The sequence below is a fragment of the Pseudophryne corroboree genome, chromosome 1 (genome assembly GCF_028390025.1).
Source record: "Pseudophryne corroboree isolate aPseCor3 chromosome 1, aPseCor3.hap2, whole genome shotgun sequence".
NCBI classification, from domain to species: Eukaryota; Metazoa; Chordata; class Amphibia; order Anura; family Myobatrachidae; genus Pseudophryne; species Pseudophryne corroboree.
The window spans coordinates 548764277-548785097 of NC_086444.1; the positions used below are offsets into that span (position 1 = coordinate 548764277).

At 47.8% G+C, this 20821-nt stretch overlaps 1 protein-coding gene across 2 annotated transcripts in view; it reads right to left on the reverse strand.

Annotated features, from left to right (window-relative positions):
• The window catches only part of IFT74 (intraflagellar transport 74), a 386790-nt gene that overhangs the window by 320175 nt on the left and 45794 nt on the right, over positions 1 to 20821 (reverse strand). For both annotated transcript variants that reach the window (XM_063914103.1, XM_063914102.1), the window contains exons 6-7: positions 16630 to 16690; positions 16307 to 16366 (exon numbers count right to left, since the gene is read on the reverse strand). In XM_063914103.1, coding sequence (XP_063770173.1) covers positions 16307 to 16366; positions 16630 to 16690 — 121 coding nt within the window. The remainder of the gene's footprint in view (positions 1 to 16306; positions 16367 to 16629; positions 16691 to 20821) is intronic.

Sequence of the window (20821 nt, forward strand, 5' to 3'; positions counted from 1 at the left end):
ATGAGAGAACTCCAGGTCCTCCTTAGCCAGAGTATCAAATTTGTAAAATTTTACAAACGTGTTCTCCCCTGACCACGTAGCTGCTCGGCAAAGTTGTAATGCCGAGACCCCTCGGGCAGCCGCCCAAGATGAGCCCACCTTCCTTGTGGAGTGGGCCTTTACAGATTTAGGCTGTGGCAAGCCTGCCACAGAATGTGCAAGTTGGATTGTGCTACAGATCCAACGAGCAATCGTCTGCTTAGACGCAGGAGCACCCATCTTGTTGGGTGCATACAATATAAACAACGAGTCAGATTTTCTGACTCCAGCTGTCCTTGCAATATATATTTTTAATGCTCTGACAACGTCCAGTAACTTGGAGTCCTCCAAGTCACTTGTAGCCGCAGGCACTACAATAGGCTGGTTCAGATGAAATGCTGACACCACCTTAGGGAGAAAATGCGGACGAGTTCGCAGTTCTGCCCTGTCCGAATGGAAAATCAGATATGGGCTTTTGTAAGATAAAGCTGCCAATTCTGACACTCTCCTGGCAGAAGCCAGGGCTAGAAGCATGGTCACTTTCCATGTGAGATATTTCAAATCCACCTTTTTTAGTGGTTCAAACCAATGAGATTTTAGGAAGTCCAAAACCACATTTAGATCCCACGGTGCCACTGGAGGCACCACAGGAGGCTGTATATGCAGCACTCCCTTAACAAAGGTCTGGACTTCAGGGACTGAAGCCAATTCTTTTTGAAAGAAAATCGACAGGGCCGAAATTTGAACCTTAATAGATCCCAATTTGAGACCCATTGACAATCCTGATTGCAGGAAATGTAGGAATCGACCCAGTTGAAATTCCTCCGTCGGAGCACTCCGATCTTCGCACCACGCAACATATTTTCGCCAAATTCGGTGATAATGTTGCACGGTTACTTCCTTCCTTGCTTTAATCAAAGTAGGAATGACTTCTTCCGGCATGCCTCTTTCCTTTAGGATCCGGCGTTCAACCGCCATGCCGTCAAACGCAGCCGCGGTAAGTCTTGAAACAGACAGGGACCCTGCTGAAGCAAGTCCCTCCTTAGAGGTAGAGGCCACGGATCTTCCGTGATCATCTCTTGAAGTTCCGGGTACCAAGTCCTCCTTGGCCAATCCGGAACCACTAGTATCGTTCTTACGCCTCTTTGCCGTATAATTCTCAATACTTTTGGTATGAGAGGCAGAGGAGGAAACACATACACCGACTGGTACACCCAAGGCGTTACCAGCGCGTCCACAGCTATTGCCTGCGGATCTCTTGACCTGGCGCAATACCTGTCCAGTTTTTTGTTGAGGCGAGACGCCATCATGTCCACCATTGGTCTTTCCCAACGGGTTACCAGCATGTGGAAGACTTCTGGATGAAGTCCCCACTCTCCCGGGTGAAGATCGTGTCTGCTGAGGAAGTCTGCTTCCCAGTTGTCCACTCCCGGGATGAACACTGCTGACAGTGCTATCACATGATTCTCTGCCCAGCGAAGAATCCTTGCAGCTTCTGCCATTGCCCTCCTGCTTCTTGTGCCGCCCTGTCTGTTCACATGGGCGACTGCCGTGATGTTGTCCGACTGGATCAATACCGGTTTTCCCTGAAGCAGAGGTTCTGCCTGGTTTAGAGCATTGTATATTGCTCTTAGTTCCAGAATGTTTATGTGAAGAGACGTTTCCAGGCTCGTCCATACTCCCTGGAAGTTTCTTCCTTGTGTGACTGCTCCCCAGCCTCTCAGGCTGGCGTCCGTGGTCACCAGGATCCAATCCTGTATGCCGAATCTGCGGCCCTCCAATAGATGAGCACTCTGCAACCACCACAGAAGAGACACCCTTGTCCTTGGAGACAGGGTTATCCGTAGGTGCATCTGAAGATGCGACCCTGACCATTTGTCCAACAGATCCCTTTGGAAAATTCTTGCGTGGAATCTGCCGAATGGAATCGCTTCGTAAGAAGCCACCATTTTTCCCAGGACTCTTGTGCATTGATGTACAGACACCTTTCCTGGTTTTAGGAGGTTCCTGACAAGCTCGGATAACTCCTTGGCTTTTTCCTCCGGGAGAAAAACCTTTTTCTGAACCGTGTCCAGAATCATCCCTAGGAACAGCAGACGAGTTGTCGGCATTAACTGGGATTTTGGAATATTCAGAATCCACCCGTGCTGTTTTAGCACTTCTTGAGACAGTGCTAATCCCATCTCTAGCTGTTCTCTGGACCTCGCCCTTATTAGGAGATCGTCCAAGTATGGGATAATTAATACGCCTTTTCTTCGAAGAAGAATCATCATCTCGGCCATTACCTTTGTAAAGATCCGAGGTGCCGTGGACAATCCGAACGGCAGCGTCTGAAACTGATAGTGACAGTTTTGTACAACGAACCTGAGGTACCCCTGGTGTGAGGGGTAAATTGGAACGTGGAGATACGCATCCTTGATGTCCAAGGATACCATAAAGTTCCCCTCTTCCAGGTTCGCTATCACTGCTCTGAGTGACTCCATTTTGAACTTGAACTTCTTTATGTACAGGTTCAAGGACTTCAGATTTAGAATAGGCCTTACCGAGCCATCCGGCTTCGGTACCACAAAAAGAGTGGAATAATACCCCTTCCCTTGTTGCAGAAGAGGTACCTTGACTATCACCTGCTGAGAGTACAGCTTGTGAATGGCTTCCAACACCGTCTCCCTTTCGGAGGGGGACGTTGGTAAAGCAGACCTCAGGAAACGGCGAGGTGGATCTGTCTCTAATTCCAACCTGTATCCCTGAGATATTATCTGCAGGATCCAGGGATCTACTTGCGAGTGAGCCCACTGCGCGCTGTAATTTTTGAGACGACCGCCCACCGTCCCCGAGTCCGCTTGAGAAGCCCCAGCGTCATGCTGAGGCTTTTGTAGAAGCCGGGGAGGGCTTCTGATCCTGGGAAGGAGCTGCGTGTTGCTGTCTCTTCCCTCGACCTTTGCCTCGTGGCAAATATGAATAGCCCTTTGCTCTCTTATTTTTAAAGGAACGAAAGGGCTGCGGTTGAAAAGTCGGTGCCTTTTTCTGTTGGGGAGTGACTTGAGGTAGAAAGGTGGATTTCCCGGCTGTAGCCGTGGCCACCAAATCTGATAGACCGACTCCAAATAACTCCTCCCCCTTATACGGCAAAACTTCCATATGCCGTTTTGAATCCGCATCGCCTGTCCACTGTCGCGTCCATAAAGCTCTTCTGGCCGAAATGGACATAGCACTTACCCGTGATGCCAGTGTGCATATATCCCTCTGTGCATCACGCATATAAAGAAATGCATCCTTTATTTGTTCTAACGACAGTAGAATATTGTCCCTGTCCAGGGTATCAATATTTTCAATCAGGGATTCTGACCAAACTACCCCCGCACTGCCCATCCAGGCAGTTGCTACAGCTGGTCGTAGTATAACACCTGCATGTGTGTATATACTTTTTTGGATATTTTCCATCCTCCTATCTGATGGATCTTTAAGTGCGGCCGTCTCAGGAGAGGGTAACGCCACTTGTTTAGATAAGCGTGTTAGCGCCTTGTCCACCCTAGGAGGTGTTTCCCAGCGCTCCCTAACCTCTGGCGGGAAAGGGTATAATGCCAATAATTTCTTTGAAATTATCAGCTTTTTATCAGGGGCAACCCACGCTTCATTACACACGTCATTTAGTTCTTCTGATTCAGGAAAAACTATAGGTAGTTTTTTCATACCCCACATAATACCCTGTTTAGTGGTACCTGTAGTATCAGCTAAATGTAACGCCTCCTTCATTGCCAAAATCATATAACGTGTGGCCCTACTGGAAAATACGGTTGATTCGTCACCGTCACCACTGGAGTCATCGCCTGTGTCTGGGTCTGTGTCGACCGACTGAGGCAAAGGGCGTTTCACAGCCCCTGACGGTGTTTGAGTCGCCTGGACAGGCACTAATTGATTGTCCGGCCGTCTCATGTCGTCAAACGACTGCTTTAGCGTGTTGACACTATCCCGTAGTTCCATAAATAAAGGCATCCATTCTGGTGTCGACCCCCTAGGAGGTGACATCCCCATATTTGGCAATTGCTCCGCCTCCACACCAATATCGTCCTCATACATGTCGACACACACGTACCGACACACAGCAGACACACAGGGAATGCTCCTAATGAAGACAGGACCCACTAGCCCTTTGGGGAGACAGAGGGAGAGTTTGCCAGCACACACCAAAAGCGCTATATATATATATCAGGGATAGCCTTATAATAAGTGCTCCCCTATAGCTGCTTTGTTATATAAAAATATCGCCATAAATTTGCCCCCCCTCTCTGTTTTACCCTGTTTCTGTAGTGCAGTGCAGGGGAGAGACCTGGGAGCCGTCCTGACCAGCGGAGCTGTGAGAGGAAATGGCGCCGTGTGCTGAGGAGATAGGCCCCGCCCCTTTTCCGGCGGGCTCGTCTCCCGCTATTTTGAGAAATCAGGCAGGGGTTAAATATCTCCATATAGCCTCTAGGGCTATATGTGAGGTATTTTTAGCCTTTATAGGTACTCATTTTGCCTCCCAGGGCGCCCCCCTCCCAGCGCCCTGCACCCTCAGTGACTGCCGTGTGAAGTGTGCTGAGAGGAAAATGGCGCACAGCTGCAGTGCTGTGCGCTACCTTTAGAAGACTGCAGGAGTCTTCAGCCGCCGATTCTGGACCTCTTCTGTCTTCAGCATCTGCAAGGGGGCCGGCGGCGCGGCTCCGGTGACCATCCAGGCTGTACCTGTGATCGTCCCTCTGGAGCTTGATGTCCAGTAGCCAAGAAGCCAATCCATCCTGCACGCAGGTGAGTTGACTCCTTCTCCCCTCAGTCCCTCGCTGCAGTGATCCTGTTGCCAGCAGGAATCACTGTAACATAAAAAACCTAGCTAAACTTTCTCTAAGCAGCTCTTTAGGAGAGCCACCTAGATTGCACCCTTCTCGGCCGGGCACAAAAATCTAACTGGAGTCTGGAGGAGGGTCATAGGGGGAGGAGCCAGTGCACACCACCTGATCGGAAAAGCTTTACTTTTTGTGCCCTGTCTCCTGCGGAGCCGCTATTCCCCCATGGTCCTTTCAGGAACCCCAGCATCCACTAGGACGATAGAGAAACGGTGGATTTTCCAGCAGTTGCCCTGGCCACCAGGTCCATGGACCGACCCCAAATAACTCCTCCCCTTTATACGGCAATACATCTTTGTGCCGTCTGGAATCTGCATCACCTGACCACTGTCGTGTCCATAAACATCTTCTTGCAGATATGGACATCGCATTTACTCTTGATGCCAGAGTGCAAATATCCCTCTGCGCATCTCGCATATATAGAAATGCATCCTTTAAATGCTCTATAGTCAATAAAATACTGTCCCTGTCAAAGGTATCAATATTTTTAGTCAGGGAATCCGACCAAGCCACCTCAGCTCTGCACATCCAGGCTGAGGCGATCGCTGGTCGCAGTATAACACCAGCATGTGTGTGTATACTTTTTAGGATATTTTTCAGCCTCCTATCAGCTGGCTCCTTAAGTACGGCCCTATCCGTAGATGGTACCGCTACTTGTTCTGATAAGCGTGTGAGCGCCTTATCCACCCTGAGGGGTGTTTCCCACCGCGCCCTAACTTCTGGCGGGAAAGGGTATACCGCCAATAATTTTCTATCAGGGGAAACCCACGCATCATCACACACTTCATTTAATTTATCTGATTCAGGAAAAACTACAGGTAGTTTTTTCACCTCACACATAATACCCTTTTTTGTGGTACTTGGAGTATCAGAAATATGTAACACCTCCTTCATTGCCCTTAACGTGTGGCCCTAAAAGAAAATACGTTTGTTTCTTCACCGTCGACACTGAAATCAGTGTCCGTGTCTGGGTCTGTGTCGACCGACTGAGGTAAATGGGCATTTTACAGCCCCTGACAGTGTTTGAGACGCCTGGACAGATACTAATTTGTTCGCCGGCCCTCTCATGTCGTCAACCGGCTTGCAGCGTGTTGACATTGTCACGTAATTTCCATAAATAAGCCATCCATTCCGGTGTCGACTCCCTAGAGAGTGACATCACCATTACAGGCAATTTGCTCCGCCTCCTCACCAATATTTTCCTCATACATGTCGACACACACGTACCGACATACAGCACACACATAGGGAATGCTCTGATAGAGGACAGGACCCACTAGCCCTTTGGGGAGACAGAGGGAGAGTTTGCCAGCACACACCAAAACGCTATAATTATCCAGGGACAACCTTTATATAAGTGTTCCTCCCTTATAGCATTTTAATATATATACATATCGCCAAATCAGTGCCCCCCCTCTCTGTTTTAACCCTGTTTCTGTAGTGCAGTGCAGGGGAGAGCATGGGAGCCTTCCCACCAGCCTTTCTGTGAGGGAAAATGGCGCTGTGTGCTGAGGAGAATAGGCCCCGCCCCCTTTTCGGCGGGCTTCTTCTCCGGAGTTTTAGATATCTGGCAGGGGTTAAATACATCCATATAGCCTCAAGGGCTATATGTGATGTATTTTTCGCCATACAGGTATTATACATTGCTGCCCAGGGCGCCCCCCTCCAGCGCCCTGCACCCTCCGTGACCGCTGTGTGAAGTGTGCTGACAACAATGGCGCACAGCTGCAGTGCTGTGCGCTACCTGATGAAGACTGAGAGTCTTCTGCCGCCTGGTTCCGGACCTCTTCATCTTCAGCGTCTGCAAGGGGGGTCAGCGGCGCGGCTCCGGGACGAACCCCAGGGCGAGCCCTGTGTTCCGACTCCCTCTGGAGCTATGTCCAGTAGCCTAAGAATCCAATCCATCCTGCACGCAGGTGAGTTGAAAATCTCTCCCATAAGTCCCTCGATGCAGTGAGCCTGTTGCCAGCAGGACTCACTGAAAATAAAGAACCTAAAAACTTTTTCTAAGTAACTCTTTAAGAGAGCCACCTAGATTGCACCCTTCTCAGCCGGGCACAAAAACCTAACTGAGGCTTGGAGGAGGGTCATAGGGGGAGGAGCCAGTACACACCATGTGATCCTAAAAGCTTGCTTTTGTGCCCTGTCTCCTGCGGAGCCGCTAATCCCCATGGTCCTGACGGAGTCCCCAGCATACACTAGGACGTTAGAGAAAATAAGATTTTACTTACCGATAAATCTATTTCTCGGAGTCCGTAGTGGATGCTGGGGTTCCTGAAAGGACCATGGGGAATAGCGGCTCCGCAGGAGACAGGGCACAAAAAGTAAAGCTTTTTCCTATCAGGTGGTGTGCACTGGCTCCTCCCCCCATGACCCTCCTCCAGACTCCAGTTAGGTACTGTGCCCGGACGAGCGTACACAATAAGGGAGGATTTTGAATCCCGGGTAAGACTCATACCAGCCACACCGTACAACTTGTGATCTAAACCCAGTTAACAGTATGATAACAGCGGAGCCTCTGAAAGATGGCTTCCCACAACAACAACCCGAATTAGTTAACAATAACTATGTACAATTTATGCAGATAATCCGCACTTGGGATGGGCGCCCAGCATCCACTACGGACTCCGAGAAATAGATTTATCGGTAAGTAAAATCTTATTTTCTCTATCGTCCTAAGTGGATGCTGGGGTTCCTGAAAGGACCATGGGGATTATACCAAAGCTCCCAAACGGGCGGAGAGTGCAGATGACTCTGCAGCACCGAATGAGAGAACTCCAGGTCCTCCTTAGCCAGAGTATCAAATTTGTAAAATTTTACAAACGTGTTCTCCCCTGACCACGTAGCTGCTCGGCAAAGTTGTAATGCCGAGACCCCTCGGGCAGCCGCCCAAGATGAGCCCACCTTCCTTGTGGAGTGGGCCTTTACAGATTTAGGCTGTGGCAGGCCTGCCACAGAATGTGCCAGTTGGATTGTGCTACAGATCCAACGAGCAATCGTCTGCTTAGACGCAGGAGCACCCATCTTGTTGGGTGCATACAATATAAACAACGAGTCAGATTTTCTGACTCCAGCTGTTCTTGCAATATATATTTTTAATGCTCTGACAACGTCCAGTAACTTGGAGTCCTCCAAGTCACTTGTAGCCGCAGGCACTACAATAGGCTGGTTCAGATGAAATGCTGACACCACCTTAGGGAGAAAATGCGGACGAGTCCGCAGTTCTGCCCTGTCCGAATGGAAAATCAGATATGGGCTTTTGTAAGATAAAGCTGCCAATTCTGACACTCTCCTGGCAGAAGCCAGGGCTAGAAGCATGGTCACTTTCCAAGTGAGATATTTCAAATCCACCTTATTTAGTGGTTCAAACCAATGAGATTTTAGAAAATCCAAAACTACATTGAGATCCCACGGTGCCACTGGAGGCACCACAGGGGGCTGTATATGCAGCACTCCCTTAACAAAGGTCTGGACTTCAGGGACTGAAGCCAATTCTTTTTGAAAGAAAATCGACAGGGCCGAAATTTGAACCTTAATAGATCCCAATTTGAGACCCATAGACAATCCTGATTGCAGGAAATGTAGGAATCGACCCAGTTGAAATTCCTCCGTCGGAGCACTCCGATCTTCGCACCACGCAACATATTTTCGCCAAATTCGGTGATAATGTTGCACGGTTACTTCTTTCCTTGCTTTAATCAAAGTAGGAATGACTTCTTCCGGCATGCCTTTTTCCATTAGGATCCGGCGTTCAACCGCCATGCCGTCAAACGCAGCCGCGGTAAGTCTTGAAACAGACAGGGACCCTGCTGAAGCAAGTCCCTCCTTAGAGGTAGAGGCCACGGATCTTCCGTGATCATCTCTTGAAGTTCCGGGTACCAAGTCCTTCTTGGCCAATCCGGAACCACTAGTATCGTTCTTACGCCTCTTTGCCGTATAATTCTCAATACTTTTGGTATGAGAGGCAGAGGAGGAAACACATACACCGACTGGTACACCCAAGGCGTTACCAGCGCGTCCACAGCTATTGCCTGCGGATCTCTTGACCTGGCGCAATACCTGTCCAGTTTTTTGTTGAGGCGAGACGCCATCATGTCCACCATTGGTCTTTCCCAACGGGTTACCAGCATGTGGAAGACTTCTGGATGAAGTCCCCACTCTCCCGGGTGAAGATCGTGTCTGCTGAGGAAGTCTGCTTCCCAGTTGTCCACTCCCGGGATGAACACTGCTGACAGTGCTATCACATGATTCTCTGCCCAGCGAAGAATCCTTGCAGCTTCTGCCATTGCCCTCCTGCTTCTTGTGCCGCCCTGTCTGATCACATGGGCGACTGCCGTGATGTTGTCCGACTGGATCAACACCGGTTTTCCCTGAAGCAGAGGTTCTGCCTGGTTTAGAGCACTGTATATTGCTCTTAGTTCCAGAATGTTTATGTGAAGAGACGTTTCCAGGCTTGTCCATACTCCCTGGAAGTTTCTTCCTTGTGTGACTGCTCCCCAGCCTCTCAGGCTGGCGTCCGTGGTCACCAGGATCCAATCCTGTATGCCGAATCTGCGGCCCTCCAATAGATGAGGACTCTGCAACCACCACAGAAGAGACACCCTTGTCCTTGGAGACAGGGTTATCCGTAGGTGCATCTGAAGATGCGACCCTGACCATTTGTCCAACAGATCCCTTTGGAAAATTCTTGCGTGGAATCTGCCGAATGGAATTGCTTCGTAAGAAGCCACCATTTTTCCCAGGACTCTTGTGCATTGATGTACAGACACCTTTCCTGGTTTTAGGAGGTTCCTGACAAGCTCGGATAACTCCTTGGCTTTTTCCTCCGGGAGAAAAACCTTTTTCTGAACCGTGTCCAGAATCATCCCTAGGAACAGCAGACGAGTTGTCGGCATTAACTGGGATTTTGGAATATTCAGAATCCACCCGTGCTGTTTTAGCACTTCTTGAGACAGTGCTAATCCCATCTCTAGCTGTTCTCTGGACCTCGCCCTTATTAGGAGATCGTCCAAGTATGGGATAATTAATACGCCTTTTCTTCGAAGAAGAATCATCATCTCGGCCATTACCTTTGTAAAGATCCGAGGTGCCGTGGACAATCCGAACGGCAGCGTCTGAAACTGATAGTGACAGTTTTGTACAACGAACCTGAGGTACCCCTGGTGTGAGGGGTAAATTGGAACGTGGAGATACGCATCCTTGATGTCCAAGGATACCATAAAGTCCCCCTCTTCCAGGTTCGCTATCACTGCTCTGAGTGACTCCATTTTGAACTTGAACTTCTTTATGTACAGGTTCAAGGACTTCAGATTTAGGATAGGCCTTACCGAGCCATCCGGCTTCGGTACCACAAAAAGAGTGGAATAATACCCCTTCCCTTGTTGTAGAAGAGGTACCTTGACAATCACCTGCTGAGAGTACAGCTTGTGAATGGCTTCCAAAACCGTCTCCCTTTCGGAGGGGGACGTTGGTAAAGCAGACTTCAGGAAACGGCGAGGTGGATCCGTCTCTAATTCCAACCTGTACCCTTGAGATATTATCTGCAGGATCCAGGGATCTACCTGCGAGTGAGCCCACTGCGCGCTGTAATTTTTTAGACGACCGCCCACCGTCCCCGAGTCCGCTTGAGAAGCCCCAGCGTCATGCTGAGGCTTTTGTAGAAGCCGGGGAGGGCTTCTGTTCCTGGGAAGGAGCTGCGTGTTGCTGTCTCTTCCCTCGACCTTTGCCTCGTGGCAGATATGAATAGCCCTTTGCTCTCTTATTTTTAAAGGAACGAAAGGGCTGCGGTTGAAAAGTCGGTGCCTTTTTCTGTTGGGGAGTGACTTGAGGTAGAAAGGTGGATTTCCCGGCTGTAGCCGTGGCCACCAAATCTGATAGACCGACTCCAAATAACTCCTCCCCTTTATACGGCAAAACTTCCATATGCCGTTTTGAATCCGCATCGCCTGTCCACTGTCGCGTCCATAAAGCTCTTCTGGCCGAAATGGACATAGCACTTACCCGTGATGCCAGTGTGCAGATATCCCTCTGTGCATCACGCATATAAAGAAATGCATCCTTTATTTGTTCTAACGACAGTAAAATATTGTCCCTGTCCAGGGTATCAATATTTTCAATCAGGGACTCTGACCAAACTACCCCAGCACTGCCCATCCAGGCAGTCGCTACAGCTGGTCGTAGTATAACACCTGCATGTGTGTATATACTTTTTTGGATATTTTCCATCCTCCTATCTGATGGATCTTTAAGTGCGGCCGTCTCAGGAGAGGGTAACGCCACTTGTTTAGATAAGCGTGTTAGCGCCTTGTCCACCCTAGGAGGTGTTTCCCAGCGCTCCCTAACCTCTGGCGGGAAAGGGTATAATGCCAATAATTTCTTTGAAATTATCAGCTTTTTATCAGGGGCAACCCACGCTTCATTACACACGTCATTTAATTCTTCTGATTCAGGAAAAACTATAGGTAGTTTTTTCATACCCCACATAATACCCTGTTTAGTGGTACCTGTAGTATCAGCTAAATGTAACGCCTCCTTCATTGCCAAAATCATATAACGTGTGGCCCTACTGGAAAATACGGTTGATTCGTCACCGTCACCACTGGAGTCATCGCCTGTGTCTGGGTCTGTGTCGACCGACTGAGGCAAAGGGCGTTTCACAGCCCCTGACGGTGTTTGAGTCGCCTGGACAGGCACTAATTGATTGTCCGGCCGCCTCATGTCGTCAAACGACTGCTTTAGCGTGTTGACACTATCCCGTAGTTCCATAAATAAAGGCATCCATTCCGGTGTCGACTCCCTAGGGGGTGACATCCTCATATTTGGCAATTGCTCCGCCTCCACACCAATAACGTCCTCATACATGTCGACACACACGTACCGACACACAGCAGACACACAGGAAATGCTCCTAACGAAGACAGGACCCACTAGCCCTTTGGGGAGACAGAGGGAGAGTTTGCCAGCACACACCAAAAGCGCTATATATATATCAGGGATAGCCTTATAATAAGTGCTCCCTTATAGCTGCTTTGTTATATCAAAATATCGCCATAAATGTGCCCCCCCCTCTCTGTTTTACCCTGTTTCTGTAGTGCAGTGCAGGGGAGAGACTTGGGAGCCGTCCTGACCAGCGGAGCTGTGAGAGGAAATGGCGCCGTGTGCTGAGGAGATAGGCCCCACCCCTTTTCTGGCGGGCTCGTCTCCCGCTATTTAGAAAAATTAGGCAGGGGTTAAATATCTCCATATAGCCTCTAGGGCTATATGTGAGGTATTTTTAGCCTTTATAGGTAATCATTTTGCCTCCCAGGGCGCCCCCCTCCCAGCGCCCTGCACCCTCAGTGACTGCCGTGTGAAGTGTGCTGAGAGGAAAATGGCGCACAGCTGCAGTGCTGTGCGCTACCTTTTGAAGACTGCAGGAGTCTTCAGCCGCCGATTCTGGACCTCTTCTGACTTCAGCATCTGCAAGGGGGCCGGCGGCGTGGCTCCGGTGGCGTGGCTCCGGTGACCATCCAGGCTGTACCTGTGATCGTCCCTCTGGAGCTTGATGTCCAGTAGCCAAGAAGCCAATCCATCCTGCACGCAGGTGAGTTGACTCCTTCTCCCCTCAGTCCCTCGCTGCAGTGATCCTGTTGCCAGCAGGAATCACTGTAAAATAAAAAACCTAGCTAAACTTTTTCTAAGCAGCTCTTTAGGAGAGCCACCTAGATTGCACCCTTCTCGGCCGGGCACAAAAATCTAACTGGAGTCTGGAGGAGGGTCATGGGGGGAGGAGCCAGTGCACACCACCTGATCGGAAAAAGCTTTACTTTTTGTGCCCTGTCTCCTGCGGAGCCGCTATTCCCCATGGTCCTTTCAGGAACCCCAGCATCCACTAGGACGATAGAGAAAATTGGAATTCCATTTCCTTGGAATTCTAAATTTCTTACTGGGCGTAGCCCAAGCCTCTTCCATAATTTCTGTCAGCTGTTCTGACCCAGGAAACTCAGTCCTAACTGTTTTGGGATGTTTAAACACAGGTCCCTTGGCTTTTAACAGAGCCTCTGCTGATTCTTCTAGGGATAGAATGGCTTTCATCGCATTAATTAACACAGATATGTCCACTGAGCTGAGACCTTCTCATCTTCGTATGCAGAACCGGAGTGTAATGAGTCTTCATCCTCCGAGGAATCCTCATCTGAAACATGTGTAGACTGTGAAGATGTTGTTTCATGTCTATGTGATTTACTTACCACGGGCCGTTCAGCCTGTTTTTGTTGAGAGGCTGCTGCTTCCCCTGCTGGATGTGATAAACCCCAGGTGGAATGCTGCATGTAAGGGTTAATAGTGTCCCTATCCCTGGTACAGAAGTTGGAATTATCCGCTCAGCTATACTGGATAATGTCTGTGCAAACGTAGACCATGGGGGTTCTTGCATCTGTGTCTGTCTCGGATTTTTCAAGACTTTGGTGAAAGCTAAAGCAATTTACACACAAAGCATTCTGAACCAGATCATGAGAGGTTAACCCAGCTTTGCAAAATAAACATGATATGAGTGTTGATGCTGCTGTGAGTGTATTTTCCTCATCCTTGCCGTTCTTAGACATGATAAATAATCACACACTTGCACAGTGTACTATACAATTTGTGACTGTAATCACTTTAATTTTGTTAAAGTGACATAGAATCCGACCCTACCCTGCTTTGCACCAGCACTGAGGATCGGAAAAGACAGAAAAAACTGACAGAATTATAGTAAAGTCATCAATCACACTAGCAATCAGTCACATGTTATATATTAGTACAGGTTGAGTATCCCATATCCAAATATTCCGAAATACGGAATATTCCGAAATACAGACTTTTTTGAGTGAGAGTGAGATAATGAAACATTTGTTTTCTGATGGCTCAATGTACACAAACTTTGTTTAATACACAAAGTTATTAAAAATATTGTATTAAATGACCTTCAGGCTGGTGTATAAGGTGTATATGAAAAATACATGAATTGTGTGAATGTACACATACTTTGTTTAATGTACAAAGTTATTAAAAATATTAGCTAAAATGACCTTCAAGCTGAGTGTATAAGGCGTATATGTTACATAAATGCATTCTGTGCTTAGACTTAGGTCCCATCGCCATGATATCTCATTATGGTATGCAATTATTCCAAAATACAGAAAAATCCGATATCCAAAATACTTCTGGTCCCAAGCATTTTGGATAAGGGATACTTAACCTGTATAATAAGCAATATGAGCACATAATCAACTGCAAATACATTTCAAGCATGTAGGAGAAACATATTACTGCATTACCTTATACAGGATTTAACCGTATTCATTCGCACAGCGAAAGAAAACCACAGTAATAATTATCAAACTCATATGCATTAGGCACTTATCCAACTATTCGTACTCAAAAGGTAGATAGATACTTAGTGCTGTATTACCCGTGCTCAGTAGAGTGGGAAACAGGGAGACTCACCCCGCTTTCAGGCCCGATCATTACGTTAGTGTCTGGATCCACTCCGCGTTCGCTAATAGTGTACACAACCGCTCCGTGAACCTACAGTGAATACAGACGTGCAAGTGAACACTGATGCACCAGCCACACAGCCGTCTATGCTGCAACTGGGTCCCCTTAGATACACAGCGTCTCAGACGGAAGCGGTAACTCACTTCATGGCGGGAAACTCGGAGGAAACGGGTCATGAACCGGGGGGAGGGACGACCTGGGAAGCATCCGACTCCCTACTGCAGACATCAACCCTAGGGATCGTGGCCTCATACTACCCCTGGAGCCTATGATCCCTCAGGCCTATTCCTGGTGCACCCGAGGTGGCAGCCTCGTCAGCGACTGTTTGGTAGTCTCCTCCCAAAACAGTGCGGCTGTGTCCGCGTTCCCCCTCTAAGCGGAACCAATGCCTTACCTTCTCCCCGTGCTCCGGCCACAACCTGGTAACGTCTGCTGGACTTGCTAGTATATCCGACACAGACGCCCGCCGAAAACAGCACTGTACTCGTGGGTGAGCGTTGTCGCGACCCGGCGGGGAGTTGTTGGAGCAACTCTTTCTAAGGTAAGTATAAGACATTTTTTTAGAAAGATCACTCAAGAAAAATAGTAAGACTATAAAAATAAAATAAGAAAGCTGATGGCTGCTAAAAAACAGCAGCCCTCTTGACCATGGTCCGGCTCCTGCCGCACGAAACGAAAAACTGATTTGCCTGAGCCAGGAGGCGGGGATATATGGACGGGCCCGTTGCATGCTGGGAGGCCAAAAGCTTTGACAGTTTGGTGCAAATCTACTGGCACATCATCATATCCCAATGTTATCCTGTGGAGAAAATGCGTCTTACTCGCATCACTGTGTAAATAAGACACACAAGCAGACTCTGCTGATTAAGATAATATGCGCCATTCCTATATTCTGTGTGCAACCGTGCCATTATCAGCATATGAAATACTATGTTACAATATTTTCCAGGAAACGGCCACTGACACTGTAAGTAACAATTCGTATGCAGATACAGCTGCAGTCGCAGAAAGAAGATTCTTATGCGACCTGGCATTCGAAGAGAGGCTGTTTGGGGTGACTGCAGCAAAGATGTGTGCGTCCTCAGTGTGAGCCCCTGTCAGATGCCTAAGAGCACAGTACACACTGTTTGGACATGGGGGCCTGATTCAGAGATGGATGGAATTACAGAGCCGCACACAAGTGGCTTTACAATTCCATCCATCAAAATGCAAATGCCACAGGAGGTGTCTATATGAAACAGGCACTTTCTGCATTACATTTGCGATCTGAGTGCAGTGTCCATAGATGCAGCCTCGGATCACCATCTGTTGCGATAGTTGCAGGTTTGGACAGGCTGGGTAAGCTGAAGATTACTCAGCCTGACTGGTTCCTGGCAGCTTGCAAGGCCAGGAAATATATGTGCAGCCATGCAAACCTGGCCTCGTCCCTCCTGGAAAACGGGGCGACGCATCCATGTTTCCAAGAATGATGGGCAGGAACGTCCTCTCCCCACCTCCCAAATGCTGCAGCTTGTCAATCAAGCTGTGGCTGGGAGACACTGCGAGTGGACTCACAGATGGGGGTCCACATCATGCACAGTCTTCCCCCCATCGGAGATGTACGCTAATTGTATATGTGTGTACTACACTTAGGAATCATTTGGGAGCAATTCATATAGTTTTGCACAATTTATGAGCCCAAGTTTCAAATTTTTTTTTTTTATGAATGGGAAAAGAAAAAGGCCCCAACAAAGGAAAAAGCATGGGAGCTACAACCTGGATCATTTACGAACTGCTTTGGCCCTTATTTATAAGCCTTAGTTTGAAAGGATCAGATGCAACTTTTGGAATTCAAACTTAGTTTAGTTTATTGTTATTATTTTTATTTTGTGTCATTATTATCTAGTACTTACCGTATTGTAGTCATTTAGTACTTCCTCCATGTCCATGTTAGTATTCAGTTTGTCTACCAGCTGAAAAATATAAAAAAACACTTTCTTTAGCTAGTAGCACACCTCATGGTTTACCCTTCCTACTACATGCATAATAAAGCCCAAACTTTGCAAAATGCTATGTAAAGATGTGGGCAATGTAATATTTTAAAGAGGTCACATGTGGCCATTACTCTCCTACGTAGGACATGTTTTACTACGTTACTAAGCAACTATGAACCTTCAAAGAAATTTTTGTGCATCATTGTAGTTTCACTTGTTCATACCATATACACACAACATACCATGTTGTAGTCTGCAAGCTGACCCTGCTGTTCCTTAATCTCATGAGCAAGCACTTCAGCTCTAAAGAGAGGAGAAAACAAATATTTACAAGAAAATATTTTCCAATCTGTATTTTAAAGCCTACAACATCCATCAGAAATAGCTAAAATGTTTGCCAATTTAAACAAAACAAAACCAACATAACAAGGGTTAGCTACATTAATTAAATGACAGAATTCTGGTGAAGACAGGATACTACAATGGTAACGCTTTCATTTGTATGGTATAAAATAGCACTGACCCAAAACATGAAACTCACATTTAAAATCTCTCTGCATATGTTTTGATCTCCACTCAGCAGTAATTAAAGAAAACATTAAACTGCAAAAATCAGCAAGTTAAAAAACAAAAAAAAACAACATTTTGCCCTGCGCGCATTGGAATTAGAATCGGTTCTACTGGCCAGGTATACTTGCGTATACTAGGAATTTGTCTTCGGTTTGCTATACAACAGCCAAGTAGGTAACAGATAAGCAGGTGTGGGGGGGGCAACTAAAGTCACACAGATAGGAATACCGTAGGGACACAAGTGAGTTAGATGTACGTCTGTCTAGTCAGTCAATGTTCAGGAGTTCAGCAGGCGGACCGCTTGGGGAAAGAAACTTTGGAGGCTTCTGGTGGACCTGGCGGGGACAGCCCTGTAACGCCTGCCTGAAGGAAGCAAGTTAAACATGCTGTGGCCGGGGTGTAGCTGGTCTTGTAGTATCTTCGTTGCTCACTTTTTAGCTCTGGACAGGTACAGGTCCTGGACTGAGGGAAGGTCGGCCCCGATGATCTTCTCTGTGGTTCTGACCACCTTTTGGAGCCTGCATCTGTCCCTCGCGCTGGCGGAGCTGTACCATACCAGTATCGAGGAGCACAGTACCGACTCCACAATCGCGGAGTAGAAGAGGAGCAGAAGCTTCTGTGGGATGTTGAACTTCCTTAGTTGCCTGAGGAAGAACAACCTCTGCTGCGCTTTCCCAACAGTGGCGTCAGCGTTGGACTCACATTTAAGGTCCCGGGAGATTGTGGTCCCTAGAAACTTGAAGAAGGAGTCCACTAGCGATACCATACTGTCAGCATGGGCAATGCATTCGCAGCCCATGAGCAGTGTGACGACAATTGCTCACTGCGTGCAATCTCACATTTGCAAATGGTATCGCTTCAGGCCCTGTGTTCCTAAAGAATGGTTTGAAACGTTTTATTGATTTCATAAAAAGTACCTAGAATTTACCGATTCATTTTAAATAACTTTGATTGTTGCATGGAATTATATTGTTATTTGATATGTTTTAGATTACATACAATGCAATATACATGTTACAGCTGCTGTTTTTTATTGAAAAGAAAATTATACTTTTGATTTTCCTAATTACCCAAACCTAGCTTTCTTTTTCTTATCTTTACTTGTTTTTATTTTATTTTCAGCAGTTATTTTTTATTGAGAATTAAAAGAGAATTGAAGCCTTATAGGCCCTACACACTGGGCGATATTACTGAAAGATATGAACAATCTCGTTCATTATTGAACGAGATACCGTTCATATCTTTGAGTGTGGAGGCACCAGTGATGAACGATGCGCGGCCCCGCGCTCGTTCATCGTTGGTGCCCCGTCGCTTGTGCATGCAGGCCAATATGGACGATCTTGTCCATATTTGCCTGCACTGCCATGGAGCCGGGGGGAGTGAGGAAACTGCACCCCCCCCCCTCGTCACTGCCTCCCCGCCACCGGGTCGCCCCCGTTGGCCGTATCCGGCGTCAGGCAGCTCGGCGGCGGATCGAATAGTGTGTAGGGCCCTTTATGTTGACAATTCCTTGTTTTCCTTTTACTAAGTGTCTCAAATTATTATTTTTTTTCTATCGGTTTACATCAAGAATTGTAGTACATTTAAAACTCATGCAAATTAATTTGTAATGTGTTGCATCAAATTATAAAACGTTTGCTAAACCCGCCCCCCCCCCCCCCCCCCCCAAAAAAAAAAAACAACAACCCCAAAAGATTACTTATATTCATACTTTATTTACATACATACTTTATTTTTTATATCACCCTGTCTCACAATTTCTATATAAACACTAAGGGGTAAATTTTACTAAAGGTCGATATGTAGAATCCACGGTGTACCTGAAAATAAAATTATACTCACCAAAATCCAGTGTAGATCTGTCCTCTTCTGTTTTGTAATCCACGTACTTGGTAAAAAAAGAAAACGCAAAAGCCGGACCACGCACTGAAAGGGGTCCCATGTTTACACATGGGACCCCTTTCCCCGAATGCCGGGACCCCACGTGACTCCTGTCACAGAGGGTCCCTTCAGCCAATCAGGGAGCGCCACGTCGTGGCACTCTCCTGATTGGCTGTGCGCGTCTGAGCTGTCAGACGCGCATACCACATACCGCTCCATTATCTTCAATGGTGGGAACTTTGCGGTCAGCGGTGAGGTTACTCGCGGTCAGCGGCTGACTGCGAGTAACCTCACCGCTGACCGCAAAGTTCCCACCATTGAAGATAATGGAGCGGCTGTGCGATGTGCCGTCTGACAGCTCAGACGCGCACAGCCAATCAGGAGAGTGCCACGACGTGGCGCTCCCTGATTGGCTGAAGGGACCCTCTGTGACAGGAGTCACGTGGGGTCCCGGCATTCGGGGAAAGGGGTCCGGGTAATGCGGTTTGTTTTTTTGCCAAGTACGTGGATTACAAAACAGAAGAGGACAGATCTATACAGGATTTTAGTAAGTATAATTTTATTTTCAGGTACACCGTGGATTCTACTTGGAGAAGTGGACCGAACCTCGTGTCAACATAGGTAAGTATGTGTGTGTCGGCATGTATGTAATAAAGTTTTACTTTCACGGTGTGCGTGTACTGTTTTTATTTGGGTATTTTTTTTGTAGTAGAACTACAGGTACCAGCGGGCCCGTTCCCCCCCCCCCCGCATGCTGGTACTTGTGGTTCTCCAAGTACCAGCTTGCGGGGGAGGCTTGCTGGGACTTGTAGTTCTGCTACAAAAAAACAATATTCTTTCTTTGTGTCACTTGGCTATCAGCCTCCCATCCGCAGCCCATGGATGGGGGGTACAGCCTCGGGCTTCACCCCTGGCCCTTGGGTGGCTGGAGGGGGGGGGGGACCCCTTGATTTAAGGGGTCCCCACTCCTCCAGGGTACCCCGGCCAGGGGTGACTAGTTAGTGATTTAATGCCACGGCCGCAGGGACCGATATAAAAGTGTCCCCCGGCTGTGGCATTATCTCTCTGACTAGTGGAGCCCGGTGCTGGTGTTAAAAATACGGGGGACCCCTACGCTTTTTGTCCCCCGTATTTTTGGCACCAGGACCGGACGCAGAGCCCGGTGCTGATTGTGAAAATATGGGGGATCCCCTGTCAATTTCCCCCCCGTATTTTTACAACCAGGACCGGCTCAAAGAGCCCGAGGCTGGTTATGCTTAGGAGGGGGGACCCCACGCATTTTTTTTTCTTGATTTGAAACCATTCCCACTGAAAACCATGCTCTGATCTCTCCATATTATTTTAGTCAGTTAAAAAAAAAAAAATATTCTTTTAAAAAATATATAAATAATACTTGTGTCTCCTAATAGACAAACCAAGTACACATGGAGATGAGGAGACATGAGCTGGTAGGACGCTGATAGGTTGTACCTGACAGTCTGGCAGCTGCTGCTAGCGCAGCACAGGGCTATAGCGGGAAGGAGTCAGAGACGGAGCAGCGCTGCAGCGAGACGGGAGCATCTCCGGGGCTCTTTGTGCCGCTGCTGCTTCCAGAGGACGTCACAAGGGGAGAGGGCGCAGCGTGCGCTGGGCGCTACAATCAACGGCTGCGCTATTCCCGTACCGGCCGGCGAGCGCAGCTGCCATGTGAGCGGGACTGCTGGAGCCACCTTGCACCTGCACTACTATGGACACCTTTGACTTGGCAGTGCTGCAGGAATGGGACCTGGAGGAGCTGTGGGAATGAAGAGGAACCCTGTTCTGTTTTAAAAAGGGAGAATCTCTGAACACAAAAAATTTATTTGGACAACCTCTATTACCCCGGGGTGCGCCCTTCTGCATCTTGTAAATTGTCTAAACCAAGTACATAATCCCTTCTAATATAAATAGATAAGCTATTAGCAATAAAAAAAAAAAAAAAAAAACACAAAAAAAACATGTTTT